The sequence below is a fragment of the Anoplolepis gracilipes genome, chromosome 15 (genome assembly GCF_047496725.1).
Source record: "Anoplolepis gracilipes chromosome 15, ASM4749672v1, whole genome shotgun sequence".
Lineage (NCBI taxonomy): Eukaryota > Metazoa > Arthropoda > Insecta > Hymenoptera > Formicidae > Anoplolepis > Anoplolepis gracilipes.
In genome coordinates, this window is record NC_132984.1 from 5869682 (window position 1) to 5884475 (window position 14794).

Sequence of the window (14794 nt, forward strand, 5' to 3'; positions counted from 1 at the left end):
ACATTGAAGAAGAAGACGCAAGCAAACGCTGTAAACAGAAAGCGCCAGCGGTTCTGATTGAAATATTGTTTGTTTTAGTGGCAGTAAACACCTAGCAACGAATTGTACATTGGATAGAAACATTTCTTGTGGAAACTGCGGAATGAAAGATCATTTACAGAAGGTGTGTAAAAAGAAAAGCAAGGCGATGGCAAACGAGTTGAGCGAAATTTTATTAATGCAGACGGGACGCAGAGAATTTTGAGAGAAATCCCTGCTTAAAGTGATAAATAGAAAATGATAGAAAATATTAGCTTTAATATTTAAGCTATTAATTTATAAAAATAATTAATTTTTTAAAGAGAGGCAGAAATGATACAAAGGCAATAAATGAGCCGTCCAAATATAATGTAAATTATAAAATTGTTAACAAACGTTTTGGCCTGATTTTTTAGGCCATCTTTAGAGCAAGTAATTAAATATTAAAATTAATAAATTATTAATTAAGATATTGCGTCAGAAGTTACTTAGAAAAAAATTACATATATCGTTATAATTTACAATCAGATTTTTATTTAATAAAAAATTTGATTACTTGTGTTACATCATACTAATCTACATTGAAGGTTTATACATAAAATATCTTAATGCAAAATACAAGTACTTTGACGGTGATAAATGATTATTTGATTAAATAACAATATTATTGGACATGTAAAATGTTTATATTACACTTTTATATTTAATTTATAAAATTTATATATATGTACAATATATATATGTATTGATAATTTTGATATTTATATTAATTCTACTATTTTAAATTTGTCAAATTTCAGATTCGTATATTCAGCAATCTACAAATATAATAAATTAACTCAAAATTGACTTTATTTGACTTTACAAAATTATTCAATTGTGTCATACATCCATCACCTGTGTATTTTTATATTCATGTGATATTATTTTGCAACACAAATATGTTCGCTATTAGATTGATGAATTTTAATTAGCTCTTATCAAATATTTCCGAATATAAACAAAAACATAGTATACATACTATATATAATTTATATTATAATGTTTCTCGGGTAATTCATTTAATATATTACATTAAAAATTCAAAATAAACTTTAAACAAGTTTAATTTCGGATCGGTTTTTTACTTTAATTTTCGATAACTACAATATAGTTTGATTTTATCCTTTGCTCATAAGTGTCTTATTAACCAAGGAAGGTTTAAAGTGCATAATTATTATAAAATTGTATTAATAAAACAAAGTAATAAAATATATAAGGTACAACTGTACTGCTTCAGCTCATGGGTGATGTGCAATGGGGGGCAGGCGTCTCCGCGTTTGCCTTTCTGTGAGCCTAAAAAGGGACGACAAGGGGTTAGCGTTCTATTGTGCCTTGAAGATACGGAAGAATTCTTTTTATGACAGGATTTAAATGCAAACATTACAAATGCAAAATGTAATAAATGTGGAATTATTTAACTAAAAGATACATATAACATTTTAGCCTGATAAAGAAAATTATCTACTGACGACATAAAATAAAAATCTTTATAGAAATCTTTTTTACTAATGAAGTTTTTGTGTAATTGTCTTTTATATTTACTCATTTATGATTTTTAACCGAGCGACTGGTACCATTATTGTAAAATAATATACCATTATTATAAATTACGAATGCATATTTAAACAAATATTTGAGCTTTAAATTTTAAGAATATAAAAATTAATTTTAAATGAATATTAATTTTAAAAATATTACATATTTTTTTTAATTTCTAAATTTTTTTAAATTTTCTTAAATGTTTATAAATAAATTTATTACAAAATATAATTCTCAAGAGTATTGATACATGTATAAAAGTAACGTGTCAGGAATTTATGGTCTGCAGCATCGAAGTCCTATTCAAAGCCAAACGGTTATAGAAATAACATTTTTCTTTTATTTTCTTCTCGGCTATTGTCTACTTGCAATGGGTACATATTTTAAAAAATGACAAAAGAAAAAGCATATTTTGAAAAAAGAATTTCTTACAAACATACATTGAAACAAGCAAAGTACACGTGTATAAAATAAAATATTGAATAATTAATGCAATCAAAATTATATAATATAGTATTTAAATATTTTTGAAAAAAAATTTAACAAGAAGAGAAAATCAACATGACATGGAGAGAGCCAGACATTGGTAAGGAAAGATAAATTAGAAAATATTAAAAACAGAAATCGTAGTAGGATCTCTTAACTTATAACTTATAAATAAATAATTGATAAACAAGAAAAAAAATGAAGAAATCAATTAGTGTGGGAAGACATTTCTTTTAACTCTTGGCGCGCCAGTGGAATTGTACGAGTTTTCGCTGATATTCAATAGAATAGAAATCTCATTCGGTGCTTTGTATTTTGGCTGCAAGTCATCATCGCTTCATCGTTATTAGAGGCAATGATAAGCGCAACAATGGCGTCAGTAATGATATTGCTTTAATGAGCAGGCGGGGGTTGAGACGGACGAGGATGGAAAGGAAGGAGATGATGGAGTGTATGATGGAGAGAGGCGTGGACGGTGACAGATGGAGGTTATATGCGGGTATTGAGTAGGCAGAGAAAAGGGAAATCAAGTGAGGAGGAACGCAGAGAAAGGAGAGAAGGGAAGAGGTGTGACGGAGGAAGAAGAGGAAAGAAGGATGGTGGAGGAGCAAGGGGAAGAGAGAAGAGGAAGGAAGGGAGAGGAGAGAGGAGAAGAAAAGTGTTCCAAAGTGAGTGGTGAAGAGGACAGAGAGAAGGGAAAGCAAGTGAGGAGAAGCGCAGGAAAAAGGAGAGAGAGGGGGAGGAGAAGCAGGAAGGTAGAAAGAGGAAGAAGGAAGGAGGAGAGGAGGAAAGAAGGGAAGAGAAAGGAAGAGAAGGAGATGGAGAAATGGAGCAGGAGAAGAAGAGAGAGAGAGGAGAGAGAGAGAGAGGAGAGAAAGGAAAAGAGAGAGAGAGTGGAGGAATGTAAGCAAAGGGAAAGGAGATGTATGAGACGAGAGGTTAGAATAGACAAGGGATGCATGAGGGGCAGTGGATTAGTGACAGAAATAATTTTAGACTGTAAGAGGTGGGGCGTCCCTAAAAACATTGGGCAATTTGTAAGGGAATTTCGGGTTAAGGAATGGAAGAGAAAGAGAGAGAGGGGGGGAGGAGAACGGGATATGAGAGACTTTCCTTTTTAGATGTAAGAAATGAAGGGAGAGGGAGAGGAGAAGACAACATACATTTATTATTTTCTTTTTTTTTTTAATATCTATGTAACGTCGCCTTATTTTATTTTACACCGCCGTGTTATATCCGCTCGTTATATCCAACTTCGCGCGCTACATGTATATGGTTACATCTCACAATGCGTTTACATTATATAGACGAATGTTGGATCATCTAACATAAAATCTTAATAAATTTGTAATACATAAGTAATTAGTAAGGTCTATATGCAATGTAGAAAATATACTTAGAAAAATATTAATTCATGTACACAAATAATCGACGTTGATTTACTGGTGGTTTACATGCGTAAATACTTAACGTATCATATATATCAACATTGACATTTTTTGCTACCATACGATACATTTGTTCAAACTTTTTCTCCATTTTATTAAATTCATTTGTGAGCTCATCTTTGACATCTTCTTGTTGTTGAGGTGACAGCTTGTTTATAAATGACAGGCCAGATAAAATATAAGCTGTTGGAATAAAAAATAACTTTTACATAAAAATTATATTTATATGAAAATTTCTAAATAAATAACAAATTAGGTAAGTTTTTGATATAATTTATGCGAGGGCGGACTTCTCGATAAGAAAGACAAAAGATCGTTATATGTGATTTATATCATAAGAATGTATAAGCATGTTTTATGCGAGAAAGGGATAGTTGCTGTGCAATTATTGTCTCCTATCTATTGTAATTGATTGGAGTTTGACAAACGAACAATATGTGTGATTAATGTAATTTATAATTATTTCAAGTTTGAGATGCGCACAGTAATCAAATTTTTGAGGAGTCGTAAATTAGAGTAAGTTACTACAAGTGAAAGTTTATAGTCAGTTTTAAGTTGAAAAAAATGGCCGAACACCATGACCGGCACATCTTTTAAATTACAAAAATGAGTCGGTGAGCTATCTTTAATAATGTTACAGGATATAATATTTTTTTTAAGCTTAAAACATTCTAGCCATAAAAAACAAAATATTTTGCACTTTTATTGTCGGATCGTTTATGTATTACAATTAAATCGCTGTATAAGGCAAAATTTGATTTTGATCTGCATCATTTTCATAATTATACATATGTTTTAAAAAAAGAATACTTACGTAAAAGATTTTTTGCCCTATATCTTCTTAACGGCATAAAATTAGAGCGCTGAACTATAAATCCAATTTGTTTAAGTAAATGATTTACTTCTCTCGCAGGATTGGTCCAATTATGAAACGGTGTAATGTAGTCCTTTATAAACCATGTAAATATAAGAATAGTAATTAAAAATCGTAGTAAAAATAAACAAAATAATATTTAAAGTAATAATACATACCTTGAAGAATAATCCATAAGTTGGATGATTCAACATTCGTCTATATAATGTAAACGCATCGTGAGATGTAACCATATATATATAAAGGCATCCACCAGGTTTTAACATTTTATAAATATTTTGAAATTCTTGACTGTCAAACAAAATAAATAAAATTTATTAAGGTCTATATATGTGCATTCAGTAATATTATTGAAGATAAAATTTTAATCTAATCTTAATTTAATGAAATATTAATATTTAACATAATATTATAAAATCAATTGATATAAAGCATTTTGTTGCTCAAAATATTAATATTATATCAAATTGTTTACATAAATGTCGGCAAAAATTTTTTTTAAAAATAGTTACGCCAAAAAAATTTTTTAAAAATGTATAAAAATATTATTTATTGAAAGTTACTTTTACCAAGCACATATTTTATAAGATTGATTCTCTGTCTGTCTCTCTCTCTCTCTCTCTCTCTCTCTCTCTCTCTCTCTCTTTTATACTTTTTACAACATATATTTTATATTTACCAAATATCAGTACGAGCATGTACAGTGGGAAACGAAAATATATTATCAAATTCTGCGATATATCTTTCAGATAAATTTTTGGTTTGGATATCAAAAACTTCAAAATCGATTCGTTCGTCGGTTTTATATTTACTTTCTGCATATTTTATCATACTTTCCGAATTATCGGTACCTGTAAGCCATAATTGAATTGGGAAACAAATTTATGTCAATAAATTGTTACATATTCTTTACAACATTACATACCTATTATTGTCGACTTTACATCAAGTTCTGGCAAGATAAAATATCTTGTTGAGTATCCAAACCCACAATTAACTTCCATGGACTTTCCAGATGATACAAAATATTCTTTCGTATACCAAGGCTGAGTATAACACATAATGTTTTCCTCTTTTAATGTCAGTTCTGGATTGAATTTCATTCTTTTCAAATATTAAAATTAATACAATTAAAATATTATTATTATTCTCTTTTTGAATTTTGTCGGAAGAAACTATTACAATGTAATAATTTAAATATAATATTATTATAATATATATGTTATTAAAAAATGTATATTGTAATTTTCTAACAATGTTTGTTAGAAACACACACATATATATATATAGAAAAGAGTGTTCTTCCGAAAACTGCCTATAACAGACTGATCTTAAAGTGCCTTTTCACAGTTTTATGCCAGTAAGCATTCCCACTTAAACCTATAGAATACATGACAAAACCCTGTGTATGCTCAATGGAACTGAAAAAAATCGGTTTTTATATTTCTAGCGAATACCGTCAAAACAATAAGAGATATAAAAAAAAGTTTTATGGTTTTTAATGTACTTTAAAATTGTGCAATCAGACTTTTCAAAAATGTCATATTTTTCGAAATCCTTCCCCTCCCTTTCAATTTTTTCAAATGTTAAAATTTGTCTAATAGCAAAACTTATAGCTCATTTAACGACAAATTCAACTATATATGATAAAATTGTATTCCAAAGTCGCATTTTTTAGAAATAAGCTTAAAATATCTATATATATCACTATACGCGCGCTTTATTTCGTAAACTTACAAAGGTAACCATAAAGTATCAATAAATAATGAGAATATATATTTATGAATTATAGCAAAATTATATTTATATAATTTATAATTATATAATATATATACTGAGCAACAAAATTAACGCAACAAAAATTTTTATCGAAATTTCACTCAACTTCAAATAATCATAACTCCGCGGAAAATGGTCTTATCTAAAAGATTTTTTTTTATTTTGAAGCTTGAAGTCTCTTAGAAGCATTTGTCAGATTTCGAATTTTTTTCTTCCCCCCTCCCGCCTTCTTTTCAAAAGTAAGGATGTGTTTTGTCTCAGAAAATTGGCACAGTTTGACGCACTCCACGGAGTGGAATGAATTTTTTTCACAAGTATCATGATAATCATTGTATAATTTGGACTGTTCCTTGCAAATTAAAAAAAAATTGAGATCGATATGATTTTATTTCCTAGACTTATAACGTATTAAAGTGACCTATACATTTTTGCTCGAAAGAATGTAATGGCTAACATTCAAACTGCTGAAAGACGAGCACAAAGAAAACAAATTCTCAGGTAGTATAACAGAACATAATCCTCTACCTTAAAAAAAAACATTAGAATCTTCTAATTCCGAGAGCGAATATAGCAAAAGTAAAATAAAATGAAATTATGTCTAATATACCAAATTATTTTTATTAATTCTTCCCTTTCCTTTCCATTTATATAATGTGTTAAATATATCTATGTTAAACAAATCTATTGGAAAATAATTTATATATTAAAAATACATTGCACTAACTATAACAATATTAATTAAAAAAAAAACCCCTAGACTTCGAACTTGCAACGTACGGTGCAATAATCAGTAATTAATCGCCTTACGCTCTTATCTACGATTGATCACTGAAATCTTTCTTTACAAATAGGTATATAACGAGCACGGGAAACTTTAAACTCATTTTTATCAAAAAGTGTTTTACCGTAATTAGTGGGAGGGTAGGACAACAACATACCACAAGCTTATTCAAAGAGGGGGCTAATCCTGATCATCCCCTTGTCAGTGTATATGTATATACAATATATATATATATTTTATACATTACGATCATCAATTTTCATATGACTTTGATATTAATAAATTATTTATTAACTGATATTAAAAAAAGTTAATAAGTTAAGTTAAAATTAACTAGTGTAAAGTTTAAATTTTATGGCATTTAAAATTAACTAAGTTAAGTTAAAAGTTATTAACTTTTTAACTTTTTAACTTAACTTTTAACTATTTAACTAGTTACTACCCAACCCTGTTCATTTTTCTTTCTTTATCACCATTAATCATTCAGAAAAAATTTTCTTTTAAAAATTCTTTGCATTTTTTCCACTTTTTTTATGATTCAATTTATGTATATAACGAGTATACAACCGTACAAAATAAAAGAAGGATTTTGTTTTGTCGATGTCTCAACTTTCAGAACAAAAATATGCCGTTGTTGGGTTAGGTTAGGTTATTAATTATATAATTTTTATAAAATAACGTAGTATAAGAAGAAAAGAAAATTTATAGATTTCCATTTTTTCTCAATGTCAGAGACATGTGTGAAGAACAAAAGGCATATAAGTATACATCTGCTGTAACTCTCTTGGCCCGATTTTGAATTTCAAAGAAATTTTATTGTTTCCGAAAGATAAAAAATTTTTTTAAAAGAAAATTACTTTAAAAATATTTATGTTACATGTGTGTACATTTTCTAAAGAAATATTAACTTCTTAGAACTTATATGATTTTTGTATAAACTTTAGAGATGGGCGATATTAAAAAAAAGAATCAATGGTCAAATATTTTATTACGAAGAAATAACGATTTCTTACTTTATACAATTATAATATCTACCAATATATTTTATATTTTTACCTGCATACTCTCTAATTTTACGTCTTTGTATTACAATCAATCCTTGTAGAATTTTTCGAAACTCTTCCAAAACTTTTTTCATTTCTTTTCGTAACATTTAAAGAATATTTAAAACTCGTTGTTGAAAAAAATCTGTGTAAAATGAAAGTAAAAAATATGTCAGACACTTGTTGTAAGAAAAATAAGATTATATAATATATACATAAGAGAATATTTTCTGTACCTTGTACGTGATAAGAAGCAAGCGATTTATTTTAGCCAACTATATAATTAGGGAAAATAGTTTCAAACTATGACAGAGTTTCACGATTTGTTAAGTATTTTTTATTCGTTTTGTAAATAGTATTTATTAAATAATTTTAAAATCTCTTTTATCGTTGCTTTGTATATAAATAGTTTATAAACTTTTTAGAAAACTAAAATAAATTAGTTTATTAAAGCAAATATTGATATAATGTTTGATAAAACGTTTGATTGTAAGCACACTACGTTTAAAAAATTAGACCATTTTCAAATCGTTGCATTTGGGCAAAAATTATTGTAGGCAAGAAATTAAAAAAGCATTTTAAACTTTAGGGTTTTTAACTTTAAAGTTTTCAGGAGCCTTAAAGTTTAAAGTTTTCAACTCTCAGGTTCCTGGGTACTGACCGCGGCTATATTGGAATCGTGACGTCATAAGCGAAAAATAACAGCCGAATTATTCTTGCGTGCCATTTTTAAATAAAAGATATTTTGATGAAACAAGACTACAGATCAGTTTAGCACACTTGTAACATTGTTCGAAAACAAAGCTTTTCCCTTGGTAGTTAAGAGATAACCGTAAAATGAGTGTCAAAGTAAGCCTACTTTTGCGGAGAAACAATCAGTTTGGCAGCTGTCTAAAGAAGTGGAAAATATTCCTTCCACATAGTATATTCCTCGCTAAGCTGAGTTTTCGGAGTATTTTACAAGTATGTTGAAACACATCCTGAGGGTCTATTATGTATTTTAGATAAATTTTCTCACGTTTCGCATTTTTATTTCACGGGAATGTTCTCCCGCTATTATGGAATTAGTAAGTGAAAATGTGAGATCACTAGATTTCTGTTAGAGCCAATTGACATATTACTAGCATTGTTATGTGTCTGACACTTTAGGTTTGACGACTGAATACTAGCAAACCTAACCAAAAGAAACACCAAAGACGTATAATTAATTATTAATTATTAAAGTGCAATAAATAAAATAAATTTCTCTGAAGAGTAAAAAAAGCTATTATTAAAATACATGAGAGAACATGCCGATTTCGGTAGGGAACGTATATTCGGGTTGTTCGGGTGAAAATAAAAGGATAATAGTAAAGGAAATTTTAAAAAGGGGCCACCACAACATAATCCATATTATTATTATTTATCGCGATCTTTTGTCAATGTAACTACAAATTTTAGGTTATAATTGGTGAAAATTATATATTTGTGCATGTAATTTATTTGCTATCTTTCTCTTACTAATGTAAAATTCATGACGAGCAAATTCCCGGGAATATCTTTGTATTTTCACAAGGTGAATACATACAAAATAGAGGGGATTGCTCACTTTCACATTTCCATTTCTTTAGAGATAGATACATAATAGGCCCCCCTGTAGTGTTATTTCATTGAAATATTTTTTTATTTAAGAATAGCACGCAAGAATAATTTGGTTGTCCAAACATTTGTCATTTTTCACGCCTAATAATTCACCGATTTACACTTTAAGAAAAAATCTGAATTTGCAACTAGCAGTTACACATTTTTATTTTAACATAATTATGTGTTTTAACTACGCCAATTGATTCGTCTCATTATTCTGTGCATAAAAGTATTAGGGTAAGATAATTGAGAAATGAATATTTTATAAGATATCTTGTATTTTATGTCAAAATATTGCAACTTTTGAAGCCTGATAACTCGAAAAGTGTTTAATGAAAAAACATTTTATCATAGTGTTTTGGAAAGCTCTCAAGATAAGCTACAAGTATATGCAAAAATATATAGGGTGTTTTATTTAAGAAATTCAAAATGACCTTCACGTGACCTTCATGTGACTCTTTTCAAACTAATGGCATACAGACATACACCAACACATTGAATAAGGGTTCATTTTTCAATGTTGGTAACAGTGACGCTAGAATTTTCTCGTCGGTTCGGTATATCCTTAAGGCTCCTGAGTACTCGAGGCGGAACTTCGATGTCGACGGTGGCGATATATAGTTTTGTCTCTTTCTCTCTTTTGGGAAATATGTCAGAAGCAAGAAATGACAGCCCAATTTATGTTGCGACTTACGTCGTAATTATTTGCTTTCTGCTAGTGTTGTGATGTGCAACGTATTAATGAAACTTGTAAAAATGGACGGCTGCCAAGCTGTATAAGGAATAAACTGTGTAAAGTAACATTTTCCTCTTCTTTCGACAGCTGTCAAATCGCGTGTTTTTCCGCATTTCAAGGGTTCATTTCGGATTCAATTTAGAGTTATTTATCAATTGTCAGGAGAAAGGATTATCAGCCGTCCATTTTTACAAGTGTGCTGAAGAGATTGGTAGTATTATTTCGTTGAAATATGTTTTTATTTACATGTCAGTCGCAACATAAATTAGGGTGTCATTTCTCGCTATTTCTCACTTGTGACGTCACGATTTCAATATGGCCGCGGTGACTACTCAGGAGCCTTAACGCACTGTGGGTAGTTTTTAAAAGCTTTTTTACTGTTAGTTCCGTCCGTTAAAAAAGGAAATACACAAGTATAACAGAATTGTTTCTCTAATATTACCGCCTGAGTCTCTTTTTATTTTAAAATCTAAGATTGCGATATCCTGAAATTCTATATTCTTCTATCTTTTTCTATCTTAAAGGTACATGTGTAGAAGAAAATGTGTTCCGTCATATTCGTTTTCTTTTTGTCACATGACAACTGTCGGGAGATAATAGGGAAAAGGACAAAGTATTTGCGGGTCTACACAGACACACTGGATATTGTGGAAAGTGAAACGTATACAAAAATGTAAAAAGTTACCAATGAATACCAAGCTCACGCGCATTTGTGCGTTTCTTTCTCCACTAATCATTGGCATTGGGGCGCAGTAGCATTGCTAGCAAGACGAAAAAATCTGGGATATGTAAAATCTAATGTACAATCCAAAAGAATAGAGTGTGGGAGATTTGTGTAGCATACAGTAGTCACTCATTTGTGCTGCCCGAAGACAACAGATGCATAAAAACGTTAACTGCGAATATCGTATTTCGTTATCACACAGTGAATCAATTAATTATATGCAATTAATTTGTGACGATCAGAAAATACTCTATATTTATTTCTGTATTCCAAATTTTTTCGTAATGGGTTCAATTATGGATTTACCTGAAGAAATGATTGCGATCATCTTTGGTTATAAAAATCAGCATGGAAGATATTATTAACTTTAGATGTACGTGTACGCAATTTGAGAAGGCAGTTAAATACGAAAAGTATCAGGAAAAAAATTTTCTCAAACGTAATGTGCTACTTTAAAATTTTTTTTAAATTTTATTTCAGTAACCTTTCATTATCCTATTGCAAACACATGTACAAAAAATATTTTCGATAAAAGTAAAATAAATAAAATATATAAAAGTATAATATAATGAAACAAACAAAAAGATTAAAAAAAGCTTTAACCAACAATATAAAAACGGTGATAAGTGTATTAGTTTAAATTAAATAAAATTTATTTTCTGTGATAATTAAAAGAAATATTTTTAAAGTTACTTGTTCTCAATTTATGTTTTGCGCGTGTCTTTCATTATTTGGTTTCCCGTTTTTTAAATGTTTTTATAATATAATATAAAATATAATTGTATTAAATATAATATAATAAAAAGTAATAAACGGTTTCTTATTATAAACTAACATTTTGCAAATATCTTTTTAATAATTTAATAATTTAATTATTTCTAGTTTATTAAATAATTTGACAAAAAAACTAACGTTTTATAAATATAAAGAAGTAAGCAAATGAGGTGGAAAAAGAAAGGAAGTGGGTGAGATATATAGTAAGACAATAATGTCAATACAGTTTGGTTTCAAGTTTTTCTTCGCATTTTTACAATACAGAATAAAGAAATGTATAAGATAAGAGATTAAGCACAATTCAGAAAAAAATCACTATAAGTTAATATTTATTAATATTTTTAATTCACCTCGCAAATGTATCCTCTTTGGTATGCTAAACATGTTGAGTGGACAATATTCCAATTCATATTTATTAAGGTAATATATTGTAATTGTTTGTTGTAATTTTATTTTGCTCAATCTCTTCCTAATCGGTAGATAAGATTGCATATGTAGGTAAGAGAGATTGCATATGGTTGAAAGACTATTTTTCATTTGAAAACAAATGTAAATTTTACTTATTTTCATCAAAATATATTTGACATTGTTTTATTATTATAAAAAATAAATAATAACAATAAAGATAATAATAATAATAACACTATTAATATTAATAATAAAATTAATAATAATAAAAATAATATTAATAATGATGAAAATAAAAATTGTATTAATATAAATAGAAATTGTTTTCTTACTACAAAAAGTAAATAATGATGATAATAATAATAATTATTATTATTATTATTTTATATTGTGTTATTTCTTATGTAAAATTCAAATAAATGATAGAATAAAAACAAAAAATTTTTTATTTTTATTTAATTTTGAAATTGATTGATTAAATATATATATTTTTTTTCTTTTTGATATAAACGAAATCCTTGGGAAACACTCTTACCTAACGCTTACGCAATTTACCTTTATAGGAAAAATTGCGCATTTATATAATCAACATGAAAATTTTCATAGAGACTCAAGAGTGCATGAAACACTAATCGGAATAAGAAATTAACTTAAAACCTATTGTATTTGCAATTATATATAGGCGAATTTTTTCTTATTAAAACATCAAAAAATTCTTAATAACCCATAAATAACCATTAAAATTGATACATAAATTTAATCAAAGTCTCTGTGGACAATGTGCTCATTGCTTCTTACACAGTATTATGTTCATCTTATTTCATCTACTCGAACTTAAAAATACACAATTTCTTCTAGCTTTATCTTAATTTTAGTAAAAAAAATATAATATATAGTAAAAGAAAAAAATATAAAATGCATCCAAAATATTAACATTTTGCATTTATTTTATTAATTTAATTATTTTGTTTTAATATCTTATTATTTCTAATAGGTCATTAATTTATTTGAAAAAACTACTGATTTATCAATATATAAACATTTAATGTGTGTGTGTGTCTGAAATAGAGAGAGCGGTAAGTAATTTGTTATATAATATTTAGTACCAAGGCTATTATATAATTAAAATTTTGTTTATTTTATTTGTAATTAATATGTATGATCTTAATATAAAGGTTAATTATTTATAATTTAAAATTTATAAAGAGAAAGTTAAATTGTTTAATACTAAAATTTGTCGAGAAAAAAAATTATATATATAATATTTTTTGTAATAGAAAAAATTGATATTTTGATTGATACTTTTGAATAATATACATACAAAAATTTCATTTTTATAAAAATGTATTAATGTTAAGATAGCATTGTTTGGTGTGATTTTCAAAAGTTTATTAAAATATCGTTATTATAAGTTTTGGTGGCCTTCTGCAAAGAAACTTTTTGACAAGATGTCTAAGGAAAATGAGAAGAACGAAGATGAAACAAAAGGTGAAAACAACGAACAGATGAAGGATAAAATATACTCTAACTTTATGGAAACGGGCATTAAATGTGCGAGACAATTACGAAGTTTCGTGTCTCAAATAATTGATAAACATTATGACAATGCTTTTAATAACAAAATAGATAATTTTGTAAATTTTAATCAAGTATTTCAATTAGATGAACGTTTAAGTGAAATAATTTATAATCCTGCGAATTTTATAAATAATTCTTTTTTTATGGATGAACTTAAAAGTTTGATTGCGCAATCTCACCACGGTAAAATATAATATAAATTAAAATCTACTAATAACATCATATATAGATTTATATACTTCTTGCACAGTAAATGTAATGTAAATTTTTTAGAAAAGCTGATGGCGATTTAACGAAAAGATATTGCAACATAAAAATGTTTCATTACCTGAGGCAATATTTTTCGAAGGAAAAGTGGGAAAGTTTTAAAAAACAATTTGAAAAAGGACAGCTTCTGGAACGTGCTGCTATTATTGTGGCACAATGGTTTCAACCACAAAAGTATGTATATTATTCGTGTGTAAATGAGTCACTAGATAACATTGTACAAGAAGTATTAAAATGCTTAAAAGAAAAATATCCCGACCATTCGATATTCTGGAAGCCCGCTGAAAATTTTTCCTGTTGGAAAAATAACAATATCATTGATAATCATTGGGACGAAGCGGAAGGAACGCAGATTATGGATACACTCGAGGAATATATATTTGGCACATTAAACTTTACACCAAACAAATCGACAAACGTAAATTTGAAATTTTTCTGTATAGATAATAATATATTGTAATTCTGGCCAACATATTATTACGTGAGCATGACTATATGTTCGTCATATCTTAAGGCTCCTGAGTAGTCACCGCGGCCATATTGAAATCGTGACATCATAAGCGAGAAATAGCGAGAAATGACACCCTATTTATGTTGCGACTGACATGTAAATAAAAACATATTTCAACGAAATAATACTACCAATCTCTTCAGAATACTTGTAAAAATGGACG

General features: G+C 27.9%; 1 protein-coding gene across 1 annotated transcript; it reads right to left on the minus strand.

Annotated features, from left to right (window-relative positions):
- Positions 1–3292: 3292 nt before the first annotated feature.
- Positions 3293–5537, minus strand: LOC140674085 (juvenile hormone acid O-methyltransferase-like). The gene is made up of 5 exons (XM_072907434.1): positions 5333–5537; positions 5087–5258; positions 4566–4698; positions 4348–4480; positions 3293–3716 (listed from the first exon to the last, which is right to left on the minus strand). The coding sequence occupies exons 1-5, from the start codon at positions 5508–5510 to the stop codon at positions 3493–3495; spliced, it is 840 nt and encodes a 279-aa protein (XP_072763535.1). The 5' UTR covers positions 5511–5537; the 3' UTR covers positions 3293–3492.
- Between the last annotated feature and the right edge of the window lie 9257 nt (positions 5538–14794).

Coding starts and splice junctions, on each gene's coding strand:
- LOC140674085 (XM_072907434.1), bottom strand. CDS start 5,510: ATGAAATTCAATCCAGAACTGACATTAAAAGAGGAAAACATTATGTGT. Junction 5,259..5,332: donor TGTAAAGTCGACAATAATAG/GTATGTAATGTT, acceptor TATGGCTTACAG/GTACCGATAATTCGGAAAGT. Junction 4,481..4,565: donor CTTATGGATTATTCTTCAAG/GTATGTATTATT, acceptor TGGTTTATAAAG/GACTACATTACACCGTTTCA.